General features: G+C 39.1%; 1 protein-coding gene across 1 annotated transcript; it reads left to right on the top strand.

Annotated features, from left to right (window-relative positions):
• Nucleotides 1-4,869: 4,869 nt before the first annotated feature.
• On the top strand, nt 4,870-15,455 carry gcga (glucagon a). The gene is made up of 6 exons (XM_017688952.2): nt 4,870-4,961; nt 5,125-5,218; nt 6,289-6,444; nt 10,432-10,548; nt 13,660-13,800; nt 15,026-15,455. Exons 2-6 carry the CDS (start codon nt 5,133-5,135, stop codon nt 15,039-15,041), a joined length of 516 nt encoding a protein of 171 aa, XP_017544441.1. The 5' UTR covers nt 4,870-4,961; nt 5,125-5,132; the 3' UTR covers nt 15,042-15,455.
• Nucleotides 15,456-16,076: the final 621 nt, after the last annotated feature.

Genomic DNA, 16,076 nt, shown 5'->3' with positions numbered 1-16,076 from the left:
TGTTTCGATTCTGACGGATGTAAATTATGTCAAAAAATGTGTTTCTTGATGACACTTTTAAGTAAACATAGTATCATAAAACACGTTACATCTAAAAGTTAAAGTGAGCTGAATAAAAAAAATGCTTGGGAAAAAAAAAATCTTTTAGTCGTTTTTTTGTACATTTCACATATGAAAGTTCACATGTTGTAACTTTTCGGAATCATATGTGTTAATAGTTTTATTATTACTACTTATTATTAATTACTATATATTTTTGGTGTTCAGACAGGACCAGGGTCCACATGGCATCACCTGTGACTAAAACAGTCTGAAAGTTCATGGCTGCTGTACATATTAGGAAAAATACACATGCATATAGTCCACGTCCGGATAATGACTAAAATCTGCGGAGAATATTAAGAGCTCTATAAAATATTTCCAAAAACGTTCATCTAACGGGGAGCGAGGAGGCGGATGTTGAGATACAGTGAGGAAAATAAGTTCTCCCACTTAGAAATCATGGAGGGGTCTGAAATTTTCATCTTAGGTGCATCTCCACTGTGAGAGACTATCTTAAAAAAAAATCCGGAAATGACAATGTATGATTTGTTTAATAATTATAATATTAAATTAAAAATATAATATTAAATTAATAACTATTTCAGATGAAACAATGAATGCCATCAGGTCTGCCTTGTGCTTTAAAACTTACCCTAACTCTGCAATCTTAACAGGAATGTAAGTCAGCTGTGATTCACTCTTTCTCGGAGTAAACAAATCAATAATAAACTCTTATTGATGTAAACAGAGCTCTGAATGCTTCGTTCAGGGAAAAATTGTGTTGCATCCCACAATAAACGAGGCCCTGTGCATCTTTTATACCAGAGGTCTTTAATTAAAATTCAAAAAGGTCCAGTTAGAGAGAATTTCCTCAAGTGAAGGTCCAGAACATCATCATGTCTAACTTCATGACTCAGAGCCATGTACTGTTTACTGAAGTAGCCGAGTAGGAATATCAGCATCTTATACAGTCAAACTGAACATCAGATCAAATAAAGTCCAGTTCGGTCAGATTTCACCAACATTTACTGAACATCAGATCAAATAATGTCCAGTTCGGTCAGATTTCAACAACATTTACTGAATATCAGATCAAATAAAGTCCAGTTCGGTCAGATTTCAACAACATTTACTGAACATCAGATCAAATAAAGTCCAGTTCAGTCAGATTTCAACAACATTTACTAAACATCAGATCAAATACAGTCCAGTTCGGTCAGATTTCAACAACATTTACTGAACATCGGATCAAATAAAGTCCAGTTCGGTCAGATTTCACCAACATTTACTGAACATCAGATCAAATAAAGTCCAGTTCGGTCAGATTTCACCACCATTTACTGAACATCAGATCAAATAAAGTCCAGTTTGGTCAGATTTCAACAACATTTACTGAACATCAGATCAAATAAAGTCCAGTTCGGTCAGATTTCAACAACATTTGCTGAACATCAGATCAAATACAGTCCAGTTCGGTCAGATTTCAACAACATTTATTGAACATCAGATCAAATAAAGTCCAGTTCAGTCAGATTTCACCAACATTTACTGAACATCAGATCAAATAAAGTCCAGTTTGGTCAGATTTCAACAACGTTTACTGAACATCAGATCAAATAAAGTCCAGTTTGGTCAGATTTCACCAACGTTTACTGAACATCAGATCAAATAAAGTCCAGTTTGGTCAGATTTCACCAACATTTACTGAACATCAGATCAAATAAAGTCCAGTTTGGTCAGATTTCACCAACATTTACTGAACATCAGATCAAATAAAGTCCAGTTCGGTCATATTTCACCAATATTTACTGAACATCAGATCAAATAAAGTCCAGTTCAGTCAGATTTCAACAACATTTACTGAACATCAGATCAAATACAGTCCAGTTCGGTCAGATTTCAACAACATTTACTGAACATCAGATCAAATACAGTCCAGTTCGGTCAGATTTCAACAACATTTACTGAACATCAGATCAAATAAAGTCCAGTTCGGTCAGATTTCAACAACATTTACTGAATATCAGATCAAATAAAGTCCAGTTCGGTCAGATTTCACCAACATTTACTAAACATCAGATCAAATAAAGTCCAGTTTGGTCAGATTTCACCAACATTTACTGAACATCAGATCAAATACAGTCCAGTTCGGTCAGATTTCACCAACATTTACTGAACATCAGATCAAATACAGTCCAGTTCGGTCAGATTTCACCAACATTTACTGAATATCAGATCAAATAAAGTCCAGTTCGGTCAGATTTCACCAACATTTACTAAACATCAGATCAAATAAAGTCCAGTTCGGTCAGATTTCACCAACATTTACTGAACATCAGATCAAATACAGTCCAGTTCGGTCAGATTTCACCAACATTTACTGAACATCAGATCAAATACAGTCCAGTTCGGTCAGATTTCAACAACATTTACTGAACATCAGATCAAATACAGTCCAGTTCGGTCAGATTTCACCAACATTTACTGAACATCAGATCAAATAAAGTCCAGTTTGGTCAGATTTCACCAACATTTACTGAACATCAGATCAAATAAAGTCCAGTTCGGTCAGATTTCAACAACATTTACTGAACATCAGATCAAATACAGTCCAGTTCGGTCAGATTTCAACAACATTTACTGCAGGTTTTCTCTTTTTAGATCACGTCATGTGGAATAACTTCCCTCTGACTCACTTTCTTCTCTGACTGCTGTTTCTCTCCTTGTCCCTCCTCTGTGTGGCATCACACAGTCGAGTCTCAGTGCTCATCATAATGCCCATATCTGATTGGCTGAGTAGTGCCACATGATACAACGCATACGATTGGTCTGTAAGTCTCCCGGCCACTAAAGGTACCATAAGGGCTAGAAAAGTTACATTGATTAAAATAGTAAAAGCCTCTATAGGCTTTCTATATTCTCTATAGTTTATCAGGTCCGCATAGGACAGCATCTGGATCCGGACTCGGACCGTGGTCTGCCTATTAGTGACCTCTGTTTTATACACTGATAGAAACACAGTTGCACTCTGAAAGCTCGGAATTTGGAAGAACCAAATTCCTAGTCTAAACAGAATTAGTGCCTTTACTAAAGAACCCTTGAAAAACCATCTTTTTACCAATGTGCACTGTAAAATATAGGGTTAACCTAATAACATGGAGCTTGCAAAGTGCCGTTGAAGACCCACGGTCTGAGTCGGCCTCTCATTCACCAAAAAAATGAACATTTCTTGTGGAGTCCCTCAGGGTTCAGTTTAGGGCTTTTCTCTCTGTACATGCTACCTCTAGGTGATATAATTAGGAAACATCATCTAAATTTTCATAGCTATCCTGATGATAACCAGTTATACATTTCCATTCCTTCTGATGATCAAGACTCTGTAGACAGACTGACCAGCGGTGTGTCAGATGTTTCTCAGTGAATGTCGCAAAATTTTCTACAATTAAATCATGAAAAAACTGAATTACTGGCCCTTGGTACTAAAACTCAGAGAAAGCTGCTTTATGAGAATCTCGGTTCATTAGCTTCATATACCAAACCTGAAGTACTAAACCTGGGTGTGACCTTAGGCTCTGAGCTGTTTTATCTGCATGTAAACACAGTCACTAAAGCAGCTTTTCATTATTTGAGAAATGTCAGTAAAGTTCAGCCTTTTCTCTCTCAGAGCGACGTGGAGAAACTTGTTCATGCCTTTGTTCCAGCAGAGTTGATCACTGTAATGGTCTTCTTACTGAACTATCTAGGAAAACAGTACATCCTTTACAGCTCGTACAAAACGCAGCGGCATCCTAACAAAATCAACTCAGAGAGATCAGATCTCGCAGACGGCACTGGCTGCCTGTATCGTTCAGGATAGATTTTAAAGCTCTGCTACTAGTTCTTAAAGCTTTAATGACCTTAAAGCACCACTTACATCACCGAGTGTCTGTTTGTTTATGATCTTAGATCTGCAGATTCTTTCCTTCTACAAACACCTTCTGTAAAACACAGGAAATGTGGAGAGACTCGTTCAGTTGTTCTGCTTCTAAACTGTGGAGCTCAGTTCACCTTTTATTAGACAGTCAAGCTCAGAGCTCACTTTTAAAAAACATCTAAAAACATCTCTCTTTAACTCAGCATTCAATTAAAACTCTACATCTCGTGGTTTTTATCTTTTAGTTTCATCTGCGTCACTTACTTATATGATTCTTAACTAATGCCTATACTTTCTTAAATTAGTATTAAGCTTCATCTCCTGTCTGTAAAGAACTCTGAGCTGCCACCAGCAGGAAAAATAAGAATTATTATTATTATTAGTAGTAGCAGTAGTAGCAGTAGTAGTATTATGTGACCACACAGCCAGAACTAACAGGCAAGGTTGAAGCCTCAAGTCAGAAATAGTGGATATTTTGGATTTCCAGGCCTGGACCTTCGTTTATTGAAAATAACCACAATTTAAATTGCAGAAGAATCGCTATGAGTTATTTTTCCTAAAGTGTTGGGCCCTAGACCCGAATCAGGCCCGTGTTAAGTGCTAATCGCCCCTCGGCGAGAGTGTACAGTAGTGCTTCGTCTTGTTTTTTCTCTCACTCTATTTGGCAGCATGGCATCCTGCTTTCCGACACCTCTAAAAGACAGCCCTTATCTCCGCTACGTCTTCCTCCTTTAAACAAACACAAAGCTTTGGTTTCACCCAGCAGGGTAATGGATTGGGACTAATGAATGAGTTTAACGCGTGCGCCACCGCACGTATAGTGTGAGTGCGTGTGCTTCTCCGTCTACGTGAATAGGGGGGGTTGCTGTCGGGGCTGATCCATCTGTCTGGCCCTGCTATAAAAGAGGGAGGAAGAAAGTGAAAAGGCCAGAAAGACGCCGGCGAAAGCAGCAGAAAGGAGGCGAAAGAGCTCATACACCACACACTCACACTCGTCTGCGCACTGGTGAGTGACGGGGGGGGTCGGACCCACTGAATTAGGATGGAGAACCTTTGACCCCTTAAGGAAAAGAAGTGTTGTGATGTAAATGTGAACGCTAGACGTTTCTATTTCTCCCGTAGAGACGAAGAGAAGTTGACTCCTTTGTTGTTGTGCATGTGTGACGCAGGTATAAAGATGAAAGGCACGCAATTCCTCGCTGGACTTCTGCTGCTCTTCTTCGTCCACAGCAGCCTGGAGCTGCCGCTGAAAGACGTCACAAGGTAAGGGACAAACATCTCGAAAGGAAAGATTTCCTCGTTAATCTTCCAACAACTTTTGACGTTAATGAAAACAATAACTGATGGTTCCAAAACGCCTTGCAGCATCTTTGAATTGTTTAAAAGCATCTTTCCAGGTTGGAATTTGACAAAAAGCAAAGGAAACAGAAGCACCGTACCACAAAATCAGATGTCTTAACAGTGGTGGTGATGGGAACCAGATGTCGCCATGACTACAACACAGATATAGACATTTTATTATCCATCCAGAACCACCAGAGAACCTACACGAGTCTTCTGAGATTATATGGAACGTTGACGATGGGAAAATCTGAAATAATATGTTTTGTTTGGGGACTATTGTGACTTATATTGCCCTGAAATGCAATGAATGGATTTAAAAATTATAGATTTTAAGCAAAAACTTTCACTAAACTAGCGTAAAACGGCCATGAATTCATAACCTATTCCTGTAATAATGTTTTGTGAGGGAGCTTTTAGAGTTAGACGTCTGGTTCCTATCACCACCACTGTGAACATTCCCGACTCGGGAATGATCTCTAGATCGATTTCACTTGAAACTCTACTCAATAAGTCTTCTGACTGAATTAATTCTGCAGTAACTGTTGAAAATCAATCCAAATTTCAATTTAAAGCAAAAATTGAACTGAGTGAAGATTCATCAAAGGTGCTTTGTAGGAAAATAGGTGCTTTCCAATTCACTGAGGATGCCAGAGATATTTGGAAATTGCCTTTTTGTATCCTTGAAGACTTGAAGAAATGCTGGTTCAGGTTTTCTCTTTAATCTTGGAAGAACTTTTTTAGAGAATGTTTATAAAAGCTTGTCATGAAATGCTTTTAAATTCAGCGGAAATCCATCAAATGTTCACTGTGGACTAAGAAACGGAAAGAATTCATTCGAAAGATTTAAGATGCACTTTAAAATAATCTGAATGTATCTCCTATGATTAGGATTAGAGTACGGGTCTAACACACACAAACCAGAACAATTTATAAAACACCTTTAAAGGATTGAATGGCTGCTTTTGTACTGAGACTTGGCTTGTTTGCAGCTCAGAGACAGAAGCGCGTGTGTGGGAGGAGAGGAAAGATTTCCCGCTGGTGAAGAGGCATTCCGAGGGCACCTTCTCCAACGACTACAGCAAATATCTGGAAACGCAGCGGGCGCAGGACTTTGTGCAGTGGCTGATGAACTCTAAGAGGAGCGGGTGAGTGATGATGGACACTAAAGAGTTTTTAAATGCACTTTTAAGATGTTTTTTTTTAAAAGTGGATCTGCTGTGTGCTTCTGTAGGACATTTTAGTATTTTTGTATATGTATACACACACACACACACACACACACACACACATACATATACATATATGCACATATGTATGTATGTATGTATGTATTTATGTATATATATATATCTCACTGCTGTCGGAACAAAATCTTGTGTCTTCATAATGGTAACTGTTACTTTTAATGTAAGTCAATGGAACCAGAATTTTTTCCAAGTAATTTTGGGCTGTTTCTTTCTGTCCAATCATCATGAAAGTTACAAAAAAATGTAAAGGCCATTGGGCCTTTTCAAATTACGTCAAAAATCAAAAAACGACAAAAATGGAGATGCAAATTTTTGTTCTGACAGCAGCGATATATATATATATATATATATGTGTGTGTATTGCTGCTGTCGGAACAAAAATTTGTATCTCCATTTTTGACACTTTTCAGTTTTTGCCTTTTCTACTGTGTGTAAATTTCATGATGACTTAAAGAAGCAACCCAAAATGACCTGAAAAAACTTCTGGTTCTATTGACTTAAATTAAAAGTAAAGTAGGTTTTTTTCCTTCTCCTGTAAAGTTACCAATTTGGAGATACAAGGTTTTCTTCCGACAAGAGTGATATGCATATATATTTTAGGAGATGGGGTATCATCAGCTTCTGTTTACTGGCACAATCAACAAACTACTTTAATCATTAGTATTCTTTCAATTATACAGGCAAATGCAAACGTTTGAACAGCCCTGGTGAAATAACATGAAAATAAGTTTCTATAGGCATTTGTCTGTAAATTTATATTTATCTGCTGAGTTTAACATATTGGAGAAAAAACAACCGAAAATACAAAATGTGCCATAACTTTTGCACAGGGCATGTTTGAATTTTTCCCAATATGTTACAGTCATTATGTATTATTGTGCATTAAAAATTTGCAGAAGTGTGTTCTCTGTAGAGAAACTTTTTAGACAAACACAAAAAGTGAAATTTAACTGAAGTGCCCAAACTTTTGTGCATGATTGTATCTGTTACAGGATATTTTTTAGGTTAAACATATGAAACGCCTTTTTATGGTATATTTATCAAACTAATTAAACTTGAAAAATTGTGGGAAAGTTTGATAGGCAATGTTTTTTGGGCGCATATCAGCCGACACATACAGAATCATTAAGAAAATGTAGAAATTAGGATGGAGAATTATAAAATTAATTTTTAGTGGGTTAAAAAGGAAGTAAAATTATTAAAATGCAGTTATTTTAGTGTGGTGACCTATAGCGGTGCCTATGCATTCTGCTTATCTGGAGTTCAATAAATACATCATGAAGTATTGGTTTTAAATGTTGGCCAACTCCAAACATCTGTCTGCTGCCAGTATGTTTTTTAAGCAATTAACTGCAGATACTGATACAACACCGGTTGCACCAGCTGTGCATTAGTTATACATATAGCTTAAGCAATTCGAAAATTCAAGTTTACTACTTAAAAATGAGTTGCGACACACAAACATGTTTTATTGTTGAACTTAGTGTCTGTTAAATATTCTCACCTATGGGGAAAACCAACGGAAACCATATACAACAAACCATTACTAAGCTAAAAAACACCAAATGCTATATGCTGTGATTTTACTTTTAGCTTTTATCATGACTCTGGTTTTATCTCTGAGCATGAAGCTATCACGATACTAATGGATAAATGAATTGCTGGATTCCTGTTTCCATGGTAGTGCATTAACAAGCTGGTTCTAAGCTGGTTCTGTCATTGTCATGTTAATGTGATGTATGCATTAGTTACGATGTATCTTACGCATTTGCGGTGCAACCAAGGACAGCTTGAAACTAACTAGTATTAACTAAATACTAGGGCTGCACAATGAATCATATTTTTATCGTTATCACAATAGAAGTTTCCACAAAAAACATATCATTAAAACGGCAACATAGAGACGTCATTACATTACCTCACAAACCGTTACAAGCCTGATTCTATGCACTGGGACTGTACCTGATCTCCAATATGAGAGAGAAGAAAATTAACCAACTACAAAACACACACCGAGACCTTAAAATGTCCCCATAACTCAGCTTTAATGGAGATTCAACTACAAAACACACACCGAGACCTTAAAATGTCCCCATAACTCAGCTTTAATGGAAATTCAACTACAAAACACACACCGAGACCTTAAAATGTCCCCATAACTCAGCTTTAATGGAAATTCAACTACAAAACACACACCGAGACCTTAAAATGTCCCCATAACTCAGCTTTAATGGAAATTCAACTAGAAAAGCACACACTGAGACCATAAAATGTCCCCATAACTCAGCTTTAATGAAGATTCAACTACAAAACACGCACTGAGACCTTAAAATGTCCCCATAACTCAGCTTTAATGGAGATTCAACTACAAAACACGCACTGAGACCTTAAAATGTCCCCATAACTCAGCTTTAATGGAAATTCAACTACAAAACACACACTGAGACCTTAAAATGTCCCCATAACTCAGCTTTAATGGAGATTCAACTACAAAACACGCACCGAGACCTTAAAATGTCCCCATAACTCAGCTTTAATGGAGATTCAACTACAAAACACGCACCGAGACCTTAAAATGTCCCCATAACTCAGCTTTAATGGAAATTCAACTACAAAACACACACTGAGACCTTAAAATGTCCCCATAACTCAGCTTTAATGGAGATTCAACTACAAAACACGCACTGAGACCTTAAAATGTCCCCATAACTCAGCTTTAATGGAGATTCAACTACAAAACACACACCGAGACCTTAAAATGTCCCCATAACTCAGCTTTAATGGAAATTCAACTACAAAACACACACTGAGACCTTAAAATGTCCCCATAACTCAGCTTTAATGGAGATTCAACTACAAACACACCGAGACCTTAAAATGTCCCCAGAACTGTCCCAAAAATATCTACACTTGTGTCACAACCAGCCAGAGACACATTATTTCACTAGTAATTTCATCACTTCTCATATTGTCATCATGATATCTGACAGCTCTACTGAACATCACATTTTATGTGAATATCATGCAGCCCTACTAAGAACTAAACAAAGACTTTACTCCCAGACATAAGTACAAACTTTCGCAAAACTGGGGAAACCATGCCATGAAATGCCATGAAATTTTTATGTAGATCTCTGCCGAAGCTGATATTTATATAGCAATATAAAAATCTATGAAGTGGGATGATAATCTAGCTGGATTAACGTAAATGAGATTTCTAAAAGGTTACTAATATTTTACAATACTTATAAAATATATTACCCGTATCTCAATTTTTGATGTTTTTCAGTTTTTGACATAATTTGAAAATATCTGTTGTCCTTTACATTGTAAATTTCATGATGAACGGACTAAAAGAAATCACCTAAAATCACTTATACAAATGTCTGGTTCCTTTGACTTACATTAAAAGTAAAGTAGGTTTTTTTCCTTCTCCTGTAAAGTTACCTTTTTGGAGACACAAGGTTTTAATCTGACAACAGTGATATACTAATAATATGTAGTTATACTAAGATATTTTAGCACAGTTGTGAGTCCAGTAAATACCAAAAATTTACTTAAAATATAGGTAAAATCAAAATATCGGTCCAGGTCCAAAATATTTTTTATAACCACTACTGATTGAGTACTGATATTATTCCTGAACCAATACATATCAGATAAGTCCTGACCTACAAACAGCAGTTTAGACACCAATGTTTTCCAATTTAGGCACCAAATTTAGTCATCTTATCAGATTATGTCCATCCTCGCTCCATTACTCTCTCAGTGGTGGTTCTCCAGAATGCACTTTAGACTTTAGGTACTCTAGATAAATGTCAGAGCACGATAAAGTAAATGGAACCTAATTTCACACCCCGTCCCCCCCTCCCCTCGTCTCCACAGCGGGCCGGTCCGGCGCCACGCTGACGGCACCTACACCAGCGACGTCAGCGCCTACCTGCAGGACCAGGCGGCTAAAGACTTCATCACCTGGCTAAAGAGCGGACAGCCCAAACAAGAGTAGGCATCATCATCATCACCTTGGCCCAAGCTCACCTACAGTGCCTTATGAAGAGAGAGAGAGAGAGAGAGAGAGAGAGAGAGAGAGATGAAAAGCAAATGAATTAGAGAGACACATAGAGAAAGATAGAGCGCAACATTATTAACCCAATAAATCTTCTGCTTTTGTTCTTTTTGCTCAAGCCTGATTCTTTTTGTTGACCCTGTCCTAACCTTGCTAATAAATTGCTCTGAATTGCTGATCTTCTACTGTTTCTGCTACTGATCTCATCCTTTTTTTCTAAAATCTCTGGCTTTGGGAGCTTTCATTCAAACATACTATTTCCTGTCAATGAATGTCGCTAAGCATAAATGCTACTAATCTACCTTCTGGGGTTGTTTGGCTTTGGGCATCTTTGGCTACAAACACAATCACAGAGACGCTTCTCTGCTTTGCGTCGTGCCTAACAACACCCTTCCCTGTGAAACAATCACAGTAAAGCACAGCCTCAAGTGACTTATTGCTTTAGTAATGCACTGCGATACGCTGTATTATTACACCCATATTAGCTTCTGTCGCAAAATTGGACAAATTTGATTGTTTCCTGTCAGTAGTTGTGTTTACATGCAAAGATTTTGCCAATCCGATTACAGATTCAGGCTGAGGTGTTTATCTGCTCACTCTATCCAACAGTCTCATGGCAAATCTTCGTTCACATGCTCAGTACAAGTAATCTGATGCAAAATGACATGCGTGCGCAGAGAACCACTTAGAGTAAATGTTACCATGACAACCAGCATCACGTGAGCAGCTGCTCATTTATGAGCAGCAGTGAGCAGTGATTGTGTGTTTAACAGCTTTAAAATGACGTCAGACTCAGGAAAACGTCCTTCACACGTCCTTATTAAAGAAGGCCGAGAGGAAGACGTCGTGCTCTGAGACGCATAAGCTGGACGTCCGTCCCACCGCCGTCTTTTAAAGATCAGAGCATGAACTTCGTCTCCTCTGCAGACCAGTTTCTGCTCCACCGTGTTGAACGGTATAAACTCTCACTGTGACGCGACGCTCATGCAGAACGGATTTAAACTTTCCAATAGGGAATGTAATCGGATACAGGCGCTTACACGGATATTATTCTACTATTTAATGGATTATTTACAGGATTACCCACCTCGTTCAATCAGACTAGACTATTCTGACTGAGGTGTTTACTTGGACATATTCTATTCTGACTGAGCTATTAGTCAGATTATTAATGGATTATTAGGCTGAATGTAAACATGGCTAATGCTGATACAAAGCATAAATGCTACTAATCTACCTTTTCGGGTTTTTTGGCTTTGGGAATCTTTGGCTACAAACACAGTCACAGAGACGCTTCTCTAGCGCTGCATTACTGCTGTATTGCCCTATCAATGCTCCGCCCACAAATGTGTGCTTTCATAGCTGTTAGGCTGTAACGGTACACTATATATATATATTAGTGAAAGTAAAGAGGGGCTGAAAAGTCCCTTCAGTTAATGTGTTAATATTCCCTTTCCTCACTTTATAGGAACATTCAGTATTATGCTTCGTTATCTAAAGAAGTCGTGTCAAACGCTGAATCCCAAACGGCTCCATACTCCCTAAATAGTGTTCTAGCTATGAAGGTTTAGAAGTTCCAGCCTCTTCAGCTGAATCCCAAACGGCTCCATACTCCCTAAATAGTGTTCTAGCTATGAAGGTTTAGAAGTTCCAGCCTCTACAGCCTCTCTCGGTGCATCATGTACCGAGTGTGGACGTGTCTGAATCACAAACGACTGTTTCTTAGCTGTGTTTTCTCTGCTGGGCTGCAGGATCCAGTATTTAAACTCTTACATTGTGCACTATGTAGGGAGCAGGGAGCCGTTTAAGATTCATCCCCAGCATGATAAGAGGGCACCGCTGGATTGCTGCTAGATAAGAATCGCAGTGGTGATTTGGTGATGAAAAAATACTTGCAAGTTTATGCATTAAACCATGCTGCGTTATCAAAAGCTCATTAGGCTGTTCAGGGATGCTGCACTCTTAAAAAAATGGTTCTTTAAGGGTTCTGTAGTAGAGGGAATGGTTCTAATTTGGAACCATGAGTTCTGTATAGAGCCATTTCATGGCTACACCAAAAATGGTTTATGTATTGTTGGAATGTGAAGCAGAACACTTCTTGGTGCTACACAGAACCATTTCCAAAAGGGTTTCGTATAGAACCATGAACAACACGTTCTCCAACAATCTGAAGAAAGATTTCACCATGCCCAGAGCCATTTAAGCATGAAACTGTTCTATATAGAAGTCATGGTTCTAAACAGAACCACTGTCTTTACTTAAGAACCCTTGAAGAACCATCTTTTTTACGTGTGTATACATAAAATATAAGTGAATCTGAACTTTTTATGCAAAGACTCAGACGGATACTGTGTAAACCCCACACTCTTAAAAAAGATGGTTCTTCAAGGGTTCTTCAGTAAAGAAAATGGTTCTATATAGAACTGCGAACACTCAGAGAACCCTTCGCATGATTAAGGGCTTTCTGCATCATGAAAGGGTTCTTTAGATTGACGGAATATGTACATGAATGTGCTACAGTTGGTTCTATATGAAGCCTTTTCGAAAAGGGTTCCATATAGCACCGAAAAACATTCTTCCATTGTTGAACTACTCTTAAAAAATACGGTTCTTCAAGGGTTCCTTAGTAAAGAAAACGATTCTATATATAGAACCACAAAACGTTCTTCAGATTGATGGAGAATATGCTGTGGACAGTTACACATAGAACCTTTATAGAACCATTCTGTTGTTACGATGTCAAGCTTGTAATGATAGAAGAATGATTTTCTATAAAGAAACCATTTTCAAAAAGATTCTATATAGAACCGTACACAACACATTCTCCATCAATCTGAACCATGCGAAGAATCCTTCAATCATTCAAAGGGTTCTTAAGCATTCATGGTTCCACAGAGAATCATTTTCTACATGAAAGAACCCTTGAAGAACCATCTTTTTTGAGAGTGTGCTAGCATCTCAGAGTGTGAAGCTACACAGTGCTGTGTGGAAGGAGGTTCTATGAAGTGGCTCTGACGGTGCCTGTGTTGTGTTCTGCACATGCTCAGAGGTTCTGGGAAACGAGGGGTAGAAGCAGTACACAGGAGACACGTGGACGGAAGCTTCACCAGTGACGTCAACAAGGTGCTAGACAGTATGGCCGCTAAGGAATACCTACAGTGGGTCATGAGCCAATCATCAGGGACCAGGTAATGTCTAGAACATTTCCCCACATTAACCCACACACGAAACTCAGCTGATCAACGTACACATATCTGCTTTATTTATTTGCTTTGGGCCATAACCATAACTATCTAAAGCAAACCTATTTAATTATTGATACTGAGATATCCATCCATCCATCCATCCATCCATCCATCCATCCATCCATCCATTTTCTAAGCCACTTCTCCCTCAGGGGGTGCTGGAGCCTATCCCAGCGGTCATCGGGCGGAAGGCAGGATACACAGGATATTGATACTGAGATAGTTTTGATAAATTTGCATCCATTTTTGTGCTGATTTGTTACACTAGGTGGCGACGTGCAGCTTCCACTCTTTTGACAGAAGTCTAGCCGTTCATTTGCAGCACAAACCAACAGGACAGTTAGCAACAGAGCTGGGAAAAAGTATTCGCTCGTCTGGCTTCACTCGTATATGAACTTGAGTGACATCCCCTTCTTAATCAATAGGGTTTAATATGATGTCAGCCCACCCTTTGCAGCTATAACAGCTTCAACTCTTCTGGGAAGGCTATCCACAAGGGTTAGGAGTGTTTATGGGAATTTCTGACCGTTCTTCCAGAAGCGCATTTGTGAGGTCAGACACTGATGTTGGACGAGAAGGCCTGGCTCACAGTCTCCACTCTAATTCATCCCAAAGGTGTTCTATGGGGTTGAGGTCAGGACTCTGTGCAGGCCAGTCAAGTTCTTCCACACCAAACTGGCTCATCCACGTCTTTATGGACCTGCTTTGTGCACTGGTGCTCAGTCATCTTGAAGCAGGAAGGGGCCGTCCCCAAACTGTTCGCGGCTGAGTTGCTGTCGTTCCCAATCGCTTCCACTTTGTTATAATCCCACTGACAGTTGACTGTGGAATATTTAGTAGTGAGGAAATTTCACGACTGGACTTGCTGCACAGGTGGCGTCCGATCACGGTACCACGCTGGAATTCACTGAGCTCCTGAGAGCGACCCATTCTTTCACTAATGTCTGTAGAAGCAGTCTGCAGGCCTAGGGGCTCGGCTTTACACACCAGTGGCCATGGAATGACTGAAACACCTGAACTCAGTGATTTGGACGGGTGTCATTAGCACTTAAAAACCACTTACCGACTGCATGTTGACTACAGGGAGCCTAATTAGACATAGAAATAAGAAACTGAACCGTACCTGTTACCTGTAATCGTGACTCACCAGATTCTTCCTTCTCTTCAGTGGCAAACGGCAGTGAAACCAGCGGGGGAAACAGAGTGCTTCCTGACCGGAGTGAAGGTTCGGATATCGTTCTCCACCCAGAGGTTCCTGCAATCGCCACATCAATGAAAGCCATAGTCCTGCAGCCAGAGCTGATACAGCATTGGAAATTGAAAGCCATGTTGTTTTTCCATCGTTTGTAACTTGAGCACTGTGATATACAATGATTATTTATTTTCCAGAGATTTGTGGTTTGCCATAGAAAACGATGATAAAAAGGCTATTTTTCTATAGATTTGAGCTATTTTCTATATTTATGGTATGGAAAGAACACGTTAGAAACTCAGGTAAATGTACTGAACTCTCAGGTTAGTGAGTGAGAGAGAAAATGTCGTGATGCCTTCACTGTATCAAAACGCCATGCACGTGGTGCCCTGCTCTGCTAAATAAACCTCTCATGTTCAACACGTTCCTCTGCGTCCGTTACCTTCACCACTGCGGACCCCTCTTTTAGGACAGCTTGCACCCTGGCGCTGCGTTCCTGGGATGAAAATGAGCACGAATAAAACCCTGAACGAGCAACAGATTTGCAAAAAATATCCATCTGGTAAGAATAGACTTCGTTCAGTAAACAAATCTTCTAACTTTCTGTGTAATTAAATAAACAGAGTCGTTCTGAGTGGCCTGGTCTGAAACGATCAGTTCTAGAGTCCACTGTTCACAGTGGTGGTGATGGGAACCAGACGTCCACCTCTAAAAGCTCCCTCACAGAAAGGTCTTACACTAAATGGTTAAGAATATGCTGCCTGGGAAAAACTCAGAGATGAAGTTTTGGCATAAAACATAAAAAAAAAGACTTTTTCGCAGATTTGACACTATTTCATGGAAAAATTCACATATCACTGCTGCTAAATTAGAACTTCACAGGAGAAGGAAAAAACCTCCTTTACTTATAATGTAAGTCAATGGAACCAGACTTTCTGTCCAAGTAATTTTGGGCCATTTATTTTGGTCCAGGGCAGCACGGTGGCGTGGTGGGTAGCGCTGTCGCCTCACAGCAAGGAGGGCCTGG

The sequence above is a fragment of the Pygocentrus nattereri genome, chromosome 25, assembly GCF_015220715.1.
Source record: "Pygocentrus nattereri isolate fPygNat1 chromosome 25, fPygNat1.pri, whole genome shotgun sequence".
NCBI lineage: Eukaryota > Metazoa > Chordata > Actinopteri > Characiformes > Serrasalmidae > Pygocentrus > Pygocentrus nattereri.
Note: the sequence above shows the minus strand (reverse complement) of the source record. Positions and strands in the feature narration are given on the sequence as shown.

Coding starts and splice junctions, on each gene's coding strand:
- gcga (XM_017688952.2), top strand. CDS start 5,133: ATGAAAGGCACGCAATTCCTCGCTGGACTTCTGCTGCTCTTCTTCGTC. Junction 6,445..10,431: donor ATGAACTCTAAGAGGAGCGG/GTGAGTGATGAT, acceptor TCGTCTCCACAG/CGGGCCGGTCCGGCGCCACG. Junction 10,549..13,659: donor AGCGGACAGCCCAAACAAGA/GTAGGCATCATC, acceptor GCACATGCTCAG/AGGTTCTGGGAAACGAGGGG.